Consider the following 17,726-nt stretch of genomic DNA (forward strand, 5'->3'; position numbering starts at 1 on the left):
CCGCTCCCTTATTATTATTGTTATTATTATTTGAAAGGCAGAGCAATAAAGACACACAGAGAGGCACAGAGAGCGATCTTTCTTCTACTGGTTCACTCCCCAAAAGCCTGCAACAGCTGGGGCTGGATTAGGCTGCAGCCAGGAGCCAGGAACTCCACCTGGGTCTCCCACAAGGGTGGCAAGGAGCCAAGTACTTGGGCCATCCTCTGCTGCCTCCCAGTGCATTAACAGGAAACTGGAAGGGAAGCAGAAGCAGAATTTGATCCCAGGCCTTGTGATATGCGATGCAGGAGTCCCAAGCAGTGGCTTAACCCACGGTGCCACGGTGCCACTGTACCCTCCCCTAGTCCTATCATTCTCAAGAGGAACCATTTCTATTTCCCTGAGTAGGCTGTCAATGGGGTTTGAATACTATAAACTCTTCTTGTTACGATCAGGTAATGCCAGAACGATGGATTATTTAATGTTCTAATTGTAAACTGAGTTTTGTCACAGTTTTCTTCTTAGGAACCATCTGGAGCCACCTACTATAAGCCTCATATTTTAGTTGTGACGAGTGGCTGTATCTCCTTCCTTGCAGGTGGTACTGTGAAGGCAAGGAACTCGAGAATTCCCCGGATATTCAGATTGTCCAGGCAGGAAATCTGCACTCGCTGACCATTGCTGAAGCCTTTGAAGAGGACACAGGACGCTACTCCTGCTTTGCTTCTAACATCTATGGGACAGATTCAACTTCTGCTGAGATTTATATAGAAGGTAAAGCAAAATACTCTGGGAACATAACCCTTGCTAGTAAGACATGTGGTTATAATACATAACATCTACTGAGGGCTTCCTCTACCATACATTCTCCCAGGCAGTGGGGTTACAGCAATGAACCGAGTAGATGAAATGATGAATCCCTAGGTTCATGTACTGATGAATTTACTTTGTAGGAGAGACGAAAAATAAGTAAGATAAATACATTAAATACATGCCAGGTATAGATAAACACTACGGAAAAAAGAGGAAGCAAGAGACAAGGATGTGTAGTGCCTTCCTTCTGTATGTGTGTGCATGTGTGTGTGTTAGCTGTACTTTTAGAGTGACTAGGGAAGACCTCACTAACCAGGTGACACTTAAATGAAGACCAGGTTGAAGTGAGGGAGTGAGCCAACAAGGAGATTCAAGAGAAAAGCACTCTGGGCAGAGAAACCATCAGATTCCGTGGCCTTGAGCAGAGAGAATGCTCGTCTTAAGGCACAGAGATGAGCCAGTGTGGCCAGAATGGACCAAGCAAGGAAGAAATTATCAGGAGATGAGGTGTGACGTTTGAGAGGGATGTAGATGGGAAAGAGGCAGGTGAGCAGATCATCTAAGTCCTTGTAGGTCACTGGAAAACTTTTGCCTATTCTCAGTGAAATGGAAAGTACTAGTGGGTTCTGAGCGTAGGTATTACATCATCTGACTGAGCTTTTTTTTTTCCCCTAAAGATTTATTTATTTATTTATTTGAAAGTCAGAGTTACAGAGAGGGCAAGGCACAGGCAGTGAGAGAGAGGTCTTGAATCCACTGGTTCACTCCCCAAGTATTTGGATCATCTTCTGCTGCTCTCCCAGGCACATTAGCAGGGAGCTGGATCGGAAGTGGAGCAGTAGGGACTCAAACCGGTGCCTGTATGGGATGCGGGTAGCTGCAGGCAGCAGCTTTACCTGCTATGCCACAGCACTGGCCCCTGACTTAGCTTTTAACAGAGTCATTCTTGCTACTGGTGGGGAATAAACTGTAGAGTTAGGTTAAAAGACTAGAGACAGTTGGGAGCATTGGAAAGGCACTTACTGCACCAAACTTACAAGATTGATTTTAGAGAAGAAATCAACTTATGTTTCTTATATATCTATCTACCATTTTGTTCATGTTTTAATTATCCTCTGAGCTTTTCTGGGACTATTCATTAGCACTTTTTTTTTCACCTAAAACACCTTAGATATGCCTTGGGTTTTAACACTTACATGCTATTCTTATGGTACAAGTGCTCATTTACCAGCCAGCTTGTAAGACCAGGATTATCTTTATGTTTGTCTCTAATATCATACATAATGCCAAGTACATAGTGTGAATGTGTTAAATATTTATTGAATAAATCCAAGAGTAGCAATGTGTTGTATGTTTTTATCCTTGAATTTTTAGAGTGCAAAAAATACTTCCAGATTTAGCTCTATTATTTCTTCCTGGAATTTGCTATCTTGAGAGGTAAATCCGGAGTCAAGGCTCTACTAACAGTGCTGAGATTGGATTGCTGGTTTTTTTCCTTTGTGACAACAGGACTTCAAACACCCCCACTCCCAAGATGTGGTATGACTTATTAATATTAGGACAGGACGGAAGAGCATCCACCTACACCTACAATGTTGGGAATCCAGTGTCATCCTTCTTTTATTCAATCTGTGTAGGTCAAGAACAGGAGGACTTGGGAACACCAGCGAGGGTCTGCAGAGACTGCTCTGTTAGTCCAAAGGCATTAGCAGGTGTTTTACAACAACACTGAGAAGTTGGACTGATTAATCTGAACTCTATCATTAACCAAGTCACATGACCTTGAGCAGTTCCTTCAACTTCTTAGGGTCAATTTCATCTCTAAGTCTATGACTCCATAGGTCTTCAAAGGTCTAGGGACTGGTTTAAGAAATCGTCTTCTTAAAAATCTCATGTCTTGTTTTTATATTTCCAGGGGTTTCTTCTTCTGACTCAGAAGGGGACCCTAACAAGGAAGAGATGAATCGGTAATTCTCATTTTCTATCTTATGGCCTTAGCATCCTCAGATTGTGAGAAAGCTACCAATTGGTTACAAAAACTTGAAGAAGGTGGCTTTAGGGTATTCTCTCAAGAAATACAAATTGAGTTGATTTGGAAAAGACTCTGCTTAAGTCTTCCCTAGCAGATGAATTTATATGTTCCCAATATTTTAAAAATGAAGTATATACTGTGAAATATCATTATGTTTATATCTACAGAATGAAAAATAAGCAATCAAGTGACTTTAAAAATTTATATTTTCTGACTAAATAATAGTACTCATAAGAACTTAAAAACTGGTGATCCTGAATGTTTTATGTATGTATATGTGTGCATGTATGCATATATAATTTAGATTATTTACTACTGTTTAATATCATGTAATAATTTTATATGTATATATAAATGAGAAATCTGGGAAAGTCATAACCACTTTGCTAGACGCTGAACAAGTTGTTTCCATCCATTTGTTACTTTCCACAACCATTGACTGAGCACCTGCTCACCCCAGGCACTGTTCTAGATTTACTGGATACCCAGAAAAATCAGATGCTTCCTGCCTTTAAGAGGCTCACAGCCTAATAAAGGGAAATGTATATATCAAGTATTGCAAGAGATGTATACAGGCATATAGACAGCAAGAATAATACAGAGTAATAGGCTATGATGACATACACAAAGTATGTAAGACTTAGCACAAACAACTATTCACTGGGTGGGAGGAAGAAAGAGATCAGGAAAGGCCTCACAGGGTTGGTGACCCTAAGCTGAGTCTTCAAAGGACAGCAGGCAGACACCCCGGATACAAGGGAGGAAATGCCTTCCAGGCAGATAAGACACAGGCTGGGAACCAGACACAGAGTAACCCTTCCTCCAGATCACCTGCCACAGTGGCAGTATTTGGAGGAGCTGTTCACTCTCTTTGTATATTCTGTCTTTCCCTGAAGAGGGTAGACTTCTTCAGGGCAGATTCTTCTTATTCTTCAAATAAATTGGCATGTGCCTACCTTGAAGAGATGATTCCTTTTCAGATCTTGTGCGGATGTGGACAATCATCACCAGAGTCAATAATTTTCCTTTACCTTCATTCCTTGTCCTGGTCATTGTCCTGGCCTTGGCTCAATTCCTTCTTTCCTGCCTTTTAGGCCAGTGATCTCCTTACAGATCTTCCTATCTGCTCTGGCCTCTCCCTCTTTTTCACAGCCTCCAAACTGCAGCCAATTATTTTCTGAAAGATCAATCTAGTCCTATCACTTTGCTAATTTAAAAAAAATATTATTTACATAAAAACAAAATCAAACACGAATCAACTTATTTTTAATCTTAGCACAGCCTACTCACAAAGCCTTATTCAGTAGAGTATCAACATAGCTTTCCTGTCCCCTCCTCCACTCCCCACTTCAGACTGTCTACACTGCTTACTACATTCCAAGAATATGTGGTTCATTTTCACCTGTCATTCGAGCTGTTCACTTTGCTAGGAATGCCCTGTCTCCTTCTTTGCCTATTGATCCTTCAAAATCCAGCCTAAATGTTCTCCCTCTTTGAGTTCTACAAGCTTCTCTCTATTGCACACTCATCACGCCTTCCTCAAAGTTCCCATAATGTGTTACAGAACTAAGAAGCATGAATTATGATATACAAGTATAATTAAGCAAAAAATCCCATTTATTTATTTGCTTTAAATCTACTTATAATTGTTAGGATTTAGCTTTGGTTGTGTGTAATAGAGATCTGACTGAACTATGATTTAAGAGAGACGTATTTATTGCCTATTTACATAAGGATCTAGATTTGTCTTGCAAAACAGCTCTAGGTTCCACTAGATTCCAGTCTACTTCCAGCTTTCTGCTTCATCTCATGCTAAGATGTGATCCTCAACTTCTTAGTCTGAGATAGGGAGATATAAAGGACATGCCTAGCCCCTTTTTAATATCTTCTGTCTTAAAATGCGTGTATCACTCTCCCGCATGCCCCAAGACCAGAAAGGAGTGGTGCTGCCACACCCAGCTGCAGCGAGGGCTGGAGATGCAGTCTTTCATCCGAACGCCGACAGGCTCGGCCTCATGATGTAATTCTATTTCTGAGACCCATTCTGTCTGGCTGGGGAGAAATGCAGTGGCCCTTCCTCCCACCGCCATTGCACAGAGATCCCTGGGGTATGTACTGAGCAGTGTGGGAGCAAGTACCATTTGGAGCACCTTACGTGGATTATCTCATTTAACTGTGTCAGAAACCCCACAGGGTAAGAATGACTACTTCCCTGGGTCCAAGACCAGAAAAGTGAGGCAGACAATGTTACCCAGATCAAAAAAGAGAGCCCTCTGTCCTTGGCCATCTACCCCCACAGATAGACTGCCAATCTCAAGTTCCCTCCAAGTCCAGCGCATGTTGCTTTCTTTCATGCTTATGTCCTGACATAGTGAGCAAGACGAGGGACCCTTTCCCCAGACAGGTTGCCATGGCCTCTGGACTCATCATGTTCTCCAGCAAGATCCACAGACCACTCTCTTTCTCTGCACCGACCCTAAAATAACCTCACCTCTGTAGCTTTCTCAAGAAGACTTCCTGATTCTCTTGCCCTTCAAATACTCATTTTAATTTGTGTAAACTTGAAGAGTTTACTGACTTCAGGATGTTTCTGCTCTCTGCTGTACCAGAAATCCCAGAGGTGCAGCTTTGCAAAGCCAGGTCTCTTATTTGAAATGAGAAGGGGAAGGAAAACACAGGGGACAACAGCAAAGCAAACCTCCAGAAATGACCTTCTGCACGGACATCTGTCACAGTGCTTGCCTCAGATCCATTAGTTGTTAATATGCTTTAGCCCCTGGCTGCCCCAACTGGCTCCTCTCCCCTGTCCACACGGACGGCAACTAAACCAGGGACAGGAATGGTGCCTTATTCACCCTCATGTGAGCTTTGCCTAACAAAGCATGCAGCGCAGGAGCTCTCCGTAGCTGTTTGGAGACGACTGTCCCCAGGAAGATTTTACACATCCAGCTGTAAGAAGTGATGACATTACTAGGTTTGCTGAAAGCACTTTCACACTAACTGTTGATTCTGTCTTAAATCTCTATGTTAATAATTTCTCAGATTCCAGAAGCCAAATGAAGTGTCGTCTGCTCCCGCTACCTCTGCAGCCATTCCTCCAGCAGTGCCCCAGGGCCAGCATTTGGTGGCTCAGCCCAGTGTGTCAACCATCCAGCAGGTACAAGAATCTAAGTGAAACATAAGTTTCTTCTAAAAAAAAAAAAAAAAACTCAATTTTTAAAAAAGCTTTTATCTGTGAGAGGAAAAGAAGCAGAAAGACACAGATAGACAGACATCTTCCGTCTACTGGTTTACTCCCCAGCAAGAGCCAAGTGAACTAGGCTGAGGCCAGGAGCCTAGAACTCAATCCAGGATTCCCATGTGCGTCCCAGAGATAGGGCTATCACCTGCTGCCTCTTCGGGAGCACATGAGCAGGAAGTTGGAACTGGACTTGAGCCCAGGCACTTTGCTATGGGATGCAAGTTTCCCAAGTGGTATCTCAACCACCATGCCAAAACGCCTACTTCTTTTTTTTTTTGACAGGCAGAGTGGACAGTGAGAGAGAGAGAGAGAGAGAGAGACAGAAAGAAAGGTCTTCCTTTTGCCGTTGGTTCACCCTCCAATGGCCACCGCGGCCGGCGCGTTGCGGCCGGCACACCACACTGATCTGATGGCAGGAGCCAGGTGCTTCTCCTGGTCTCCCATGGGGTGCAGGGCCCAAGCACTTGGGTCATCCTCCACTGCACTCCCTGGCCACAGCAGAGAGCTGGCCTGGAAGAGGGGCAACCGGGACAGGATCGGTGCCCCGACCGGGACTAGAACCCGGTGTGCCGGCGCCGTAAGGCGGAGGATTAGCCTAGTGAGCCGTGGCGCCGGCCCAAAAACGCCTACTTCTGAAACACAAGCTTCATGAACCGTGCTGGACACACACTCTGACCACGACCATTGTGCATAGCACGATCATGTTTTCCCTAATGCAACTCCTTCATCATGATAAGCATTTTATACTTCCAGTGCATGAGAGCAGTGGTTCCCTTTGCTTTAGGAACTTATCCTCCAGCTTGGGTATATTTCATAGGAAAAGAAACTTTTTAAAAATTAATTTCTGATATCCCAGTTTTATAAAGAGTGCTGTTTTCATATCCAGTGAACTGCCAGCTCATGGACTGGCCCAGGACAAATGCTCTTTAACATAAAATTCAGTTGTGTGGCGCTGCAAAGAATTCTAGTTTCCAAGAGAGTGATAGCATGAAGTTACCTAGAAAACAGTAAAGGTTCTTGTCCTCCAAATTGATATAATGCATGCTTAGTGCAAAAACATTCCCTGAGTGTGGAAGTATATTAAGTAAAAACTTCAGTCAGGATTCTACCCCTGTGCCCCTGCTCCTCAGAGCTACTTCCTACTAGTACTTTGTCTCGAGATAGTTCTAGAAATTCTCTACGCATATGTAAGAATATTTTGGGACACATATACTTTAAGACATGTGAAATCATGTGATTTAGATATGCTTATAACAGGTTATCCATATAATTATTTATTGATGAGAACAGATTCAAACATATTCATTTTCAACCTCTTTTTAAAAAATTCAAGGTTACTTATCTAAGCCATTGAGTCATCCAGAGGAACCCAGGTTTAGCTCTAATCCACTGGTTTTCAAACTGTGATCTCTGCAGCCCCGGTGATTTTATGGGCCCCTTCAGATCTACGTGTGAGAAGCCGGGGTGGGGAAGGGTACCTATATTTTACAGCCACTGTGACCCAGAAATAAATTCAATCTGTACAGTCTAGAATTTGAAATCTGTGATTCACTAGTTTAGTAAACATCAATCATTTGGTTTGGGATTAATTGCACACCTAAAATTCTGTAGATTTACCCTATCTATCTCTCCACCTAATAATTCTGCTGATGAGAAACTGTTGGTTTCCTTTGAACAGTGTCAGAGTCCTACCAACTATTTGCAAGGACTGGATGGAAAACCTATCATTGCAGCTCCTGTGTTTACAAAGGTAATCAAAACATCGCTTCTTTCTGTCATGGCTTTAATTTTTATTTATATATTTTTATTTGAAATGCAGAGAGAGAGAGAAGGAGAGACAGAAAGACAGAGATCTCCACCTGCTCGTTCATTCCCCGAATGCCTGCAACAGACAGGGCTGGGTCAGACCAAAGCCAGAAGCTGGAAATGCAATCCAGGTCTCCCACATGGGTGTCAGGCACCCAACCACTTGAGCCATTTCTTGTTGTCTTCCACTTGTACGTGTTAGCAGGAAGCTGGAATCGGAGCAGAGCCAGGCCTCAAACCCAAGCACTCTGAAATGTGATGTGGATGTCCCAAGGGGCATCGTAGCCACCGGGCCAAGAGCCCCATCCCTCCTCACTATGGCTTTAAAAATGCTGCCGCACCCAAATAAAATTATAAGATCTGAGATTTAGTTATCTTATCTCAGGGTTTTGGCATCAAATAGGCACAGCATGGGGTCTGCAGTTCATTGTTGCTGCTGTTGGTTTTGGTTTGGGGGAAGATCCGCAGTCACATCAAGTTCTAGATCGCTACTACCAGTTTTTGTGATGAGAGAAGCGTCTTCCCTGCTGAGCCCACGGGTCCTGATGGTCATTCTACGACTAACGCCAGAGCTGCATGTCCGCTGATGAGATTCTCCCAAGGCTTCTCTGGATTTCAGAGGCATGCATTGCAGGGCCTGGCTCTGACACTCAAGGAGAGGGAGTCAGCGCTCTTGGTAGGTGTGACGGACAGCCTCACCCCACTCCACCCCCCCGGAAAAAGAGCTTTCATGTTCTATTCTGTGGTGTCAACTATTGTGGTGGCATCAAATCCGGAGTCTGAGAATCTCTCCATTTAGAACTGGAAAATTCAGTCAGGTATTTTAACTTGCAAATGGAAAAAAAAAAAGAAAGAAAGAAAAAAGAAAAAAGAAAGAGGCCAGAGAGATTCAGCGATTTAGCTGATGTCACATGGCTGGTGAGTGGCAGAATCAGACCTGGAAACAAGTTCTCCCACTTCTCAGTGCATTGTTCTTTCCCTTATATTCCAAAGGCTAAGCTTACATGTTACCCAAGACAGTAAGTTCAGACATGCAATACTGAGTCACATTGGATTTTTTGGTATTTAGAAGATAAAATAGGTGAAACCTATAGCTGGGTCTATAGTCTATTGTTTGTAGAAATGGCAAATTTAGGCCCAAAGAGATTCCATACTGTCAGAAATATGCTTTGACAGTTATCAATTATGATTCATTTTGTCCCCACCCCACCCCCAATTCTGAACCCTGAGCTACAGAGACCACCCTTGTACCTGTCAGAGGAGGGGAGCAAGGCTGTGAGAGGATGAGGGCTTTCCCAGTGATGGATAAAGACATGCTGGGAGCTAGAGGACACAATACTTGGATGAGGAATTTGCAGTGGGATGTATGTGTGTAAAATATAGCTACTAGAGCTACTTCTTATGTCTCTGAGTGCCAGTGCTAAGTCACCTAGCCGTAAAACAGAGCTTAAGCTTAAATGTCATTCATGACACTGTAGGGACACTGCTGACTCTTCAAAGTCAGCTAATCCACCGAATAGTTTAAAACCGGTCCCAGCTAAAGCCCCTCCCCTCTTCCCTTCCTCAATACCATCTTTATAGCAGACAGGTGACACTGGAGAGAAGACCTTATCTGCACTCAATTTCTTTTTTTTTCCCAAAAAAAAAAAATTTATTTAAGGAATGCAAACTTCATGCATTTGATAAATATGACTTTAGGAATATAGTGATTCTTCTAACTGTACCCACCCTCCCTCCCAACCCCTCCTCCTTCTCCCATTCCCAGTTCCATTCTCCACTAAGATTTATTTTTGTTTTTTTATAATATCAACTTTTAATTAACTATATACACAGAAGACCAACTCTGTGTTCCAAATTGCATGGAAAAAACAAACTATTCCTCAACAGTTGAGACAAGAGCTTTTCGAAGTTAATTTCACTTTTTTTTTTTTTAGAAACTTCATTAACTTTAAAGAAGCACCCAAGAATGGTAACATCTTTTGCGAACACTTAGACGTAACTATAAGACATAAGGATATCCTCCATTTAATACATCAAAAGAAAATAAGTCCTTGAGAACGAGTTTTATCATAAATTAAGGAAGCAAAAACAAGCAATGGAGTTGGACACTTAGGTATAACTAAAACTTATGAGACATAAGAATACCCTGAGTGCGTCCGACTGGGCTTCTCTACTCAATTTCAAACCTTCCTGGGAACTCCCGGGCTTTGTGTCATTCACAGTCTGCCTCTGATGCAGCAGTAATCACATTGATAAAGCCGTTTACTTTTCTCTCTCTCCCAATCACCCGGAAAGTTATTTCTGATACCTAGACAGGAGTCCATAAAGCTAACAATAGGACCAAAGCCATTTTTGTCATTTCAAAAAATCCAATGGGACTTTAACTCTTCTTTTTTTTTTTAATTTGGCTAAGGGATAATAAATTTATCTGAGATTTTTTTTTTTAAAGATTAATTATTTGCAAAGCAGAGTTACAGAGAGGCAGAGGCAGAGAGAGAGAGAGGTCTTCCATCCTCTGATTCACTCCCCAAATGGTCTAAACCACCAAAGCTGGGCAGATCCAAAGCCAGGAGCTTCTTCCCAGTTCTTTACCTTTAATTTGCATGGGCTGATCAGAGCAATGGGTCTAGCTGCTTTTGCTTGGTGATTCTGAGTATCTCCTAGTTAAGTGCTTTGATTGGCAGATACATATGCCTTTGGTAGATAAAAATGAGCAAACATATGAATCATTAGCCCATGCTAGGTAAAAATCTCTAAAAGCCTTCACTCCATGGTGGGAAAACGATCCTTAACACACAGACCCAAACTGAGGAGGCTTTCTAGGCTCTCTGAACATACGCTTTTGCCTCCTTAAATGGACTGAGGTCTGCTCAAACCTAGGGCCAGAGAAGAGGCTGCAGCTCAGATTCCTGAGAGACTTATCAGCAACTGTGTGCTTGCGCTGGTGAGGGCGAGATTGAGGTCAGAGGCACTGCCAGAGTCATTAGCAAATTTCTGAGTCAGAGCTACCAACCATGGTTTCACGTGGCCATGAGCAATGACAGCAGATCATTTGCATATATTTTCCAGGTTATTCCTGCGCTATTTGCTTCCTCAGGCGCTTCGGGCACTCCAGCCCCCTCCACTCACTTTCTATGCTGCCCCGCAGAGCATTTCTTTGCCAATTATGGCAAGAAGCCATTTTGTTAAAGCAGTGATGAAAGAGTAGAATTCTATTGGACTGTTTCCCGCCCCGGTGATAGCAAAGCGCTTTTCCTCTTTTTAAAGAAGTGAACACGAAAAGGAGAGTTTCTCAGCAAAATAGTGATAGAGTTGGAAAGATTACAGAATTCCGTATACGAGTGGGCTGCTCACCTCAGAGGCGGTATCCTTGTTTTCAAACGCTGTTTAGCTGTGGACGGAGAGAGATTCTCCTCCACCCTCTAGGTAGTATCAGAAATATTTTCACTGTGTTTATGGTGGAGGGGGACAGAACTCACACTTCAGGAGTGTGAGGGGAGGTGGATGATCAAATTAGAATCTGACTCCTGTCCCCGCTCCCACTCCAACAGCAGCTGCCCTGGCTGCCGCCCCAGGCTGCAGCAGCCCTGGCTCCAGCTGCTTCAGCAGTAATTTGAAGAGTGCAAGGGGGCAGGGGAAGTGAGAATTTGAAGAGCACTTTATTATATAATCGCAGAGGCAGGAAGCCCTGAAATAACTGGGCCAGTGGCCGGATCCAGATTTCCGAAGATTGCATGGGTCCCTCTCCCCAACTTGTCAATCAGAGACTTTTCTGACTCTACTGTTGCACGGGCCCTGTGATAATCAAGAAGCAAATCTTTATTCATAGGAAAAATTGTTCTGCTTCAACATCAGCCTAAAGCACCTTCAAAAAGTTTGTGGGAAGATGGAATTCAAAGATAACTTAACTTTGGGTGCAAAAAATCTGAAATCCGTGAATAGTTTTTTCATAATATACATTTCCCATAGCCTTTTAGAAGACTCTGTGTACTCACAGTATCGCCCAGCTGCAAAAATATCAATGGGATTTAAAACAAATACGACAAAGGGAACCTTGTAGCTGACAGTTTTTAACCAATAAGGGACCTGCTCTTTCTCAAGGATGTGCCTGTGTTATATTTGTGGGTGGAGATCTATGCAGAAGTTGTATCTTTTCATCATTTCACATTTATGGCACCTGACATAGTGCATGGCACAAGACAGAGGTATTTATTTTCTGTAAGTAACTTTTATTTCAACTAAGAAAGGGTTCTTGTTTTTATCCTTGTATGGCTTCAGAGTGATTCTAGGAGGAATACAGAAAAAAAAAAAATCCAACATCAGATGGCCATAGAAGATATGCTTCTCAAGGCTCTGTGTTGTCGGGTCAGCCCACAATGACTGTCGGCTGATAATCAGACATGATGACACACGGGCCCAGAATTGCAGTTTGGGTACTGTTTATTCCAGGAGGTTGTAGACCTTTGGTTATGGTGACTTTAGTCCAGATCCATAACTCCTGGTAAACATTAACTTAATCTTTGCCAGTTGGGGACTGTTTCTCCTCCTTATTCATCTTCAGTGAAGTGGAGATGAATGATGGAGTCTGTGACTGCCTAGGACCTGCTGCTGTGATGGAGATGCTATCACCTGTTCTACATCCTAGTGGTGTAACTTGTTTGGACACTGATATGTAGCCATGTGAGGCATCTCAGTCTCATGAGACTGAAAAAAGCACAGTTTTCAGCAGAAACAACTGTCATTGTCCTTCTAACGATGACTTTCCAAGTGGCCTGAAGATGACTGTGGGCTCCTCCTGTCCTCAGTATTGATGATATGCCACGTGAGGATATGTTCTCAACTCATATCATAGACACAACTATGGGCCATTCCATACATTGTAGCGTCCCAGGTGTGTTGCCTGGGCTCTCAGGATAGAACATATGTCTTGGTTTTCCATGTCAAGGGAGTAACAACAATCAATAGCGTTGGTCTAAATTGTGAGCAACACAAATAAAATAAAAACTTATGAGCAACGTAGTCTGTAAGGAGGTCCTTTTGCAAGTAGGTTTCTGTAACTTTTGCTGATTGAGACTTGGCTCATCTGAAGGAACTGCAAACCATGCCAGAACGCACAAGCTGACCCCACGCTGCTTGTAGCCACTTTATAAACGTGCCATATTTCATTTATGTAATCCTTTCTGATGATACTTTTTGTTTATTTGAGTTTCTAATTGGTTTGCTTCAAGAAGGAATGAAAACACCGTAATATATGAATTCCAGGAAGATATCTGACCACCTTCAAAGTTTTCAATACTCCCCAAAACTGCTGTTCAAGCACAGAATTTGCTCAGAGGCCAGGGCAAAGGACATACTTGTCAGATTGCCAGGAGGACACAAGATTCGTTGATGCTTCCTACTTTCCATTCTTCTCACTAAATGTTGTTTCAGGCGAACACAATCTTAATTCCCATCCTGAATTACTTCAACAAATCAATTTGGGAATGCAACCAGAACAAAACACTAACATTGAACTACAGTGCCCCCTGGCCGTCACAATATCAACTCACACACAGCTCTGTGGTAGAAGTCCAACAGCTAAACTCTGTGGTTACCCCCACTTTTTACTCCCTAGACAAACGCTATAAATGTGATAGGGCCATGCACAAAATATCGTAAACTGTCCAGATAAGGGCTCTTTAAAAAAATCACCAAGTAATTCCCCAAGTGAATGGCAAAAACTAGCTTTCCCCTTCTCTGAAGCAAGAGCCAGTATTTCTTAAATGCAGGCCCCAAAATTGTAAATAATGGAGTCTTGTGGCACTAGTTACTTACAGATTTTATAAAGAAAGTTTATTCACAACCTTTCTGAGTTTAAAGTCCTTGGGTAAAATGGAAAACAAAAAAAGGTTCACACACTTGCAAAAGGATCATTTCGTAATCAACAGGATGTGTGAGTTTAAACATGCAAACCATGATGAATGAGAAACCTGCTGGGAAATGAACATGTGCAACCATTCTCCTGTGAAGTCCAGTGTAGAACACAGTGACATTTTACAATTCAAAGTGGCTTTGAGAATCTTTTGTTGTGGAAGTGTGGAAAAGCACTTCATAACTGCTTCACAAAATTACATGTTTTACTTTTTTTTTTTTTTTTTTTTTTTTTTTTGACAGACAGAGAGAGAGAGACAGAGAGAAAGGTCTTCCTTCCGTTGGTTCACCCCCCAAATAGCCACCATGACTGGTGCTGTGCCGATCCAAAGCCAGGAGCCAGGTGCTTCCTCCTGGTCTCCCATGCAGGTGCAGGGCCCAAGCACTTGGGCCATCCTCCACTGCCTTCACAGGCCACAGCAGAGAGCTGGACTGGAAGAGCAACCGGGACAGAATCCGGCGCTCCAACTGGGACTAGAATCCGGGGTGCCAGAGCCGCAGGAGGAGGATTAGCCTAGTGAGCCACAGCACCGGCCAAAATTACCTGTTTTACAATGACATAGGACTCCACACATGATAATGATTCCATAAGCATTGTCAGTGTTTATATCCCTCAACCAATCAGCAAAGCTCTACTGTAAAGACCATATAAGAAAAAAACAAAACAAACATCAGTTTCCATAATTACAGAATGTAAACAAGGCGAAGCCAGGAAGACAGACTGACTTGGGCCACGGAGCTGATCCACATCACCAACAGCCACATTCTTTCGTGAAATAGTGACTTACTCCCATGATGAGTGCACCTAATAGATATTGCAGATTTTTAAATTAGTATTTACTTCTGGAAAACGAACTCTACTTGGGCATTTAAAAACAGAAATGAGGTACTGACAATTAGCAACTCAAAATGTTTTACTTAATATTTTAAAAAGTTACTTAGCACTGCAACCAGAAAGGAAAGGCAGAAGATAGTGAGGAGAAAGCTTACATAGACTTAGATGGTTCTATCTTCAAAAATAGGCCCACTGCGCATCCACAGCATTGAAGCTGGTGGAGATGGAGAAGATCTGGAGAAAATCCAAACACAGGGGAGATGGTAGCTTTTTCTAAAACTCAGTATGGAAACTAGATTCCAAAAATGTAAACTCTTTTTGGTTTTAACATTAGTTTTCTCATTGTAGATGCTACAAAATTTGTCAGCCTCTGAGGGTCAGCTGGTCGTGTTTGAATGCAGAGTAAAGGGAGCCCCATCTCCTAAAGTCGAGTGGTATCGAGAAGGGACCTTGATAGAAGATTCTCCAGATTTTAGGATTTTACAGAAAAGTAAGTTGATGCTTTAAAATTACTTTTCTGATAACTCATTTTTATATGTTGATTCCCTGTGTTTATTCTTAGAACTTTTTAACAACTAATTAAAATGTAGTCAAAAACTAAAATAGAAATCCTTTGTAATCATACTCCCCCAAACTTAAACCCTGTTAATCTTTAGGTGTATATTCTCCAAGAATTTTTGCATGTATTTTTATAATAAAAATGAGACTTGCTCTTTTTTATAAATTGGTTCTTTACTCAAAATCTCATGAATACTTTTTTGTGATAGCAAATAGTTTTCTTACTTTTAAAAAGTCAATAATATCAATTCCATATTTATTTACTCTCCTATTGTTGAATATTTAGACCTTTCACAAATTTTTACTATCATAGACTGCTTCAATGCATGTTAACAGACCAAATCTTTGTGAATATCTATAGTTATTACCTTGGAATAAGTTTCTAGTACTAGAATTGCTACCATAAATTCATTTTGGGGGGCTTTTAACATATATTGCTAAAATGCTGTTCCAAAAAGTTGCTTTAAATTTAAGATGATCACACAACTGATCAGCCAAATGGAGACTTTGAGAGAGTGAAAGAGGGAGTATTAATAATTACACAGGGATCCCGGCATAAAGTGGGTCTGTCCCAGTTGAACACATGTGTTCTAACACATCAGCCCAGCTGCATTCTATTACCGCCAGCAACATATGGGAATGCCTTTTGCCTCATACCTTCACCAACAGTGGGTGCTAACCCCTTTGCAAAACCTTCACTAGATCTACAGGCCAAACACAGGAACACATGACTTGATCTGCACTTTACTAATCAGATGTGGCATAGAACTGTTTTTTCATATTTACTCAGGTCTTTGTATGTTTTTTTAAAATTATTTCATACTGGGTTTTTGTTCTTTTTATTATAAAAATGATTTATGTATTCAAGTGCCTAATTCTTTCCTTAGTGCATTCTGCTTTTATCTTGTCATGCAGGGCTTTCTCCCTGACCCATTTTAGTCACAAAATATGTTGCAACTTACTTGTTTTTTAAAATTATGTGTTTTTATTAACTATGTAGGACAATCTATTATAGAAAAACTTGGCAAGGAAATTTAAAATGTTGGTGGACTCTGGACACCCAGGGTTCCTTGTTTTGCTTCCTTTAGCATTTTCTGTATTTTTCATATTTTTATAATGATATATATGGCTTGTATATTTTTATGAATAAAAATGCTATAATTTATCATGTACAGCATGATGTTCTGAAATATGTATATACTGTGAAGTGGCTATATCAGAATAATGAACATGCACTATCTCACATACTAACACTTTTTGTGATGAGTTATTTCATCTTTGTACCTTTGTTTCTGCCTGTTACAAAGCAGTAATACGTGGAACAGCGTGCTATAAGAATCAGAACTTCCAGGTGTTAGCAGAGTAGCAGCAGCCATGGTAGATTCAGAATACCAGTTAACCATGAGAAAAAGAAAACCCAATGTTTTTATCAGTGTAGAAGATTGTAACTAAGTTCAATAACTACTTGTCAAGTGCCAGCTATTCAATAAACATCAACAGAACGCCTGTATTTAGTATCACAATGGGCATTTTCAGGAATGCCAGAGAATTTTAAGATAAAGACCCTGCTTTTGAAGACACCGTCACCCATCCTGAGGCTCTGGACATTAGAAACCTTAGAGCGGGAGCTATAGCCTACATGCTATTAGGATATGAGAGCCCAAAGAGAAGAATGAGCTCTCAATCTGCACAAACTTTTTTTCAGGTAAAGCCACATAAGTACCAATAAAAGCAACTCATTTTCTGAATCCCAGCTAACTCAGGAACTCTCCCTTGCTTGTATTCCAAGCTGCAGTAACATCATTTAGTCAATCGCTCTCTTGCTGTCATCTCTGATATCCATTCTCACCCTACTAATGATCATTGTACTCAACCTGGACACATTAACCTTTCAAACCACTCCTGAAATATGCAAGCAACTATGAAATTCTATAGGAAGCTACTGATGGAAATGTAGCCTCTTGGTAAAATAAATGCTCAGAATCTTTTTTTTTTTTCCTTCTAGAACCTCGGTCCATGGCAGAGCCAGGTAAAGACCATTTCAACTTCAGTTTACTAGTGTGTGATTTGATGTACATTTTAAAAAATTGAAATGTTGATGGTGTCAATAAAAATCTAAAAATAACATTTTAAGAAAAAAGATCCAATGAACACTAGCTATAATTGTAGGAGAGGAGGACAGGAGCAGGTATAAATTTTTAACATATTACTCAATACCCAACATCAGTGCAGCTAGTTCTTGATCACTGTGGAGTGTTTGGGAATTCTCCCTCTGTCCTGGTCTCCATCAGGCCCTTCCTAAACTGGGCATAGCAACTTCCACGAAGCTAGATCATTGTCACTTCGACATCCTCTGTGTCTCAACACTTACACATCTGATTCTGGAATTTGTATAAATTCAATAAAGTGTCTGTGACATTATCAGTTTTAGTTGGAAGGATACTAACATCAGATAGATAGAAGCAACAGCAGGTGAAGAAAAAAAAATCAAAACTCAAACAAGGGCATTAACATCTGAATGCCCTCTCTGTTATCACCCTATAAAACTA

General features: G+C 41.5%; 1 protein-coding gene across 1 annotated transcript in view; it reads left to right on the forward strand.

Moving 5' to 3' along the window:
* MYPN (myopalladin) overlaps positions 1-17,726 on the forward strand; it is an 89,648-nt gene that overhangs the window by 32,374 nt on the left and 39,548 nt on the right. The window contains exons 3-8 of the mRNA XM_062214825.1: positions 581-756; positions 2,711-2,762; positions 5,870-5,984; positions 7,747-7,818; positions 14,968-15,109; positions 17,183-17,206. Of these exons, the coding sequence (XP_062070809.1) occupies positions 581-756; positions 2,711-2,762; positions 5,870-5,984; positions 7,747-7,818; positions 14,968-15,109; positions 17,183-17,206 (581 nt within the window). The remainder of the gene's footprint in view (positions 1-580; positions 757-2,710; positions 2,763-5,869; positions 5,985-7,746; positions 7,819-14,967; positions 15,110-17,182; positions 17,207-17,726) is intronic.

Source organism: Lepus europaeus, chromosome 17 (genome assembly GCF_033115175.1).
Source record: "Lepus europaeus isolate LE1 chromosome 17, mLepTim1.pri, whole genome shotgun sequence".
Classification (NCBI taxonomy): Eukaryota; Metazoa; Chordata; class Mammalia; order Lagomorpha; family Leporidae; genus Lepus; species Lepus europaeus.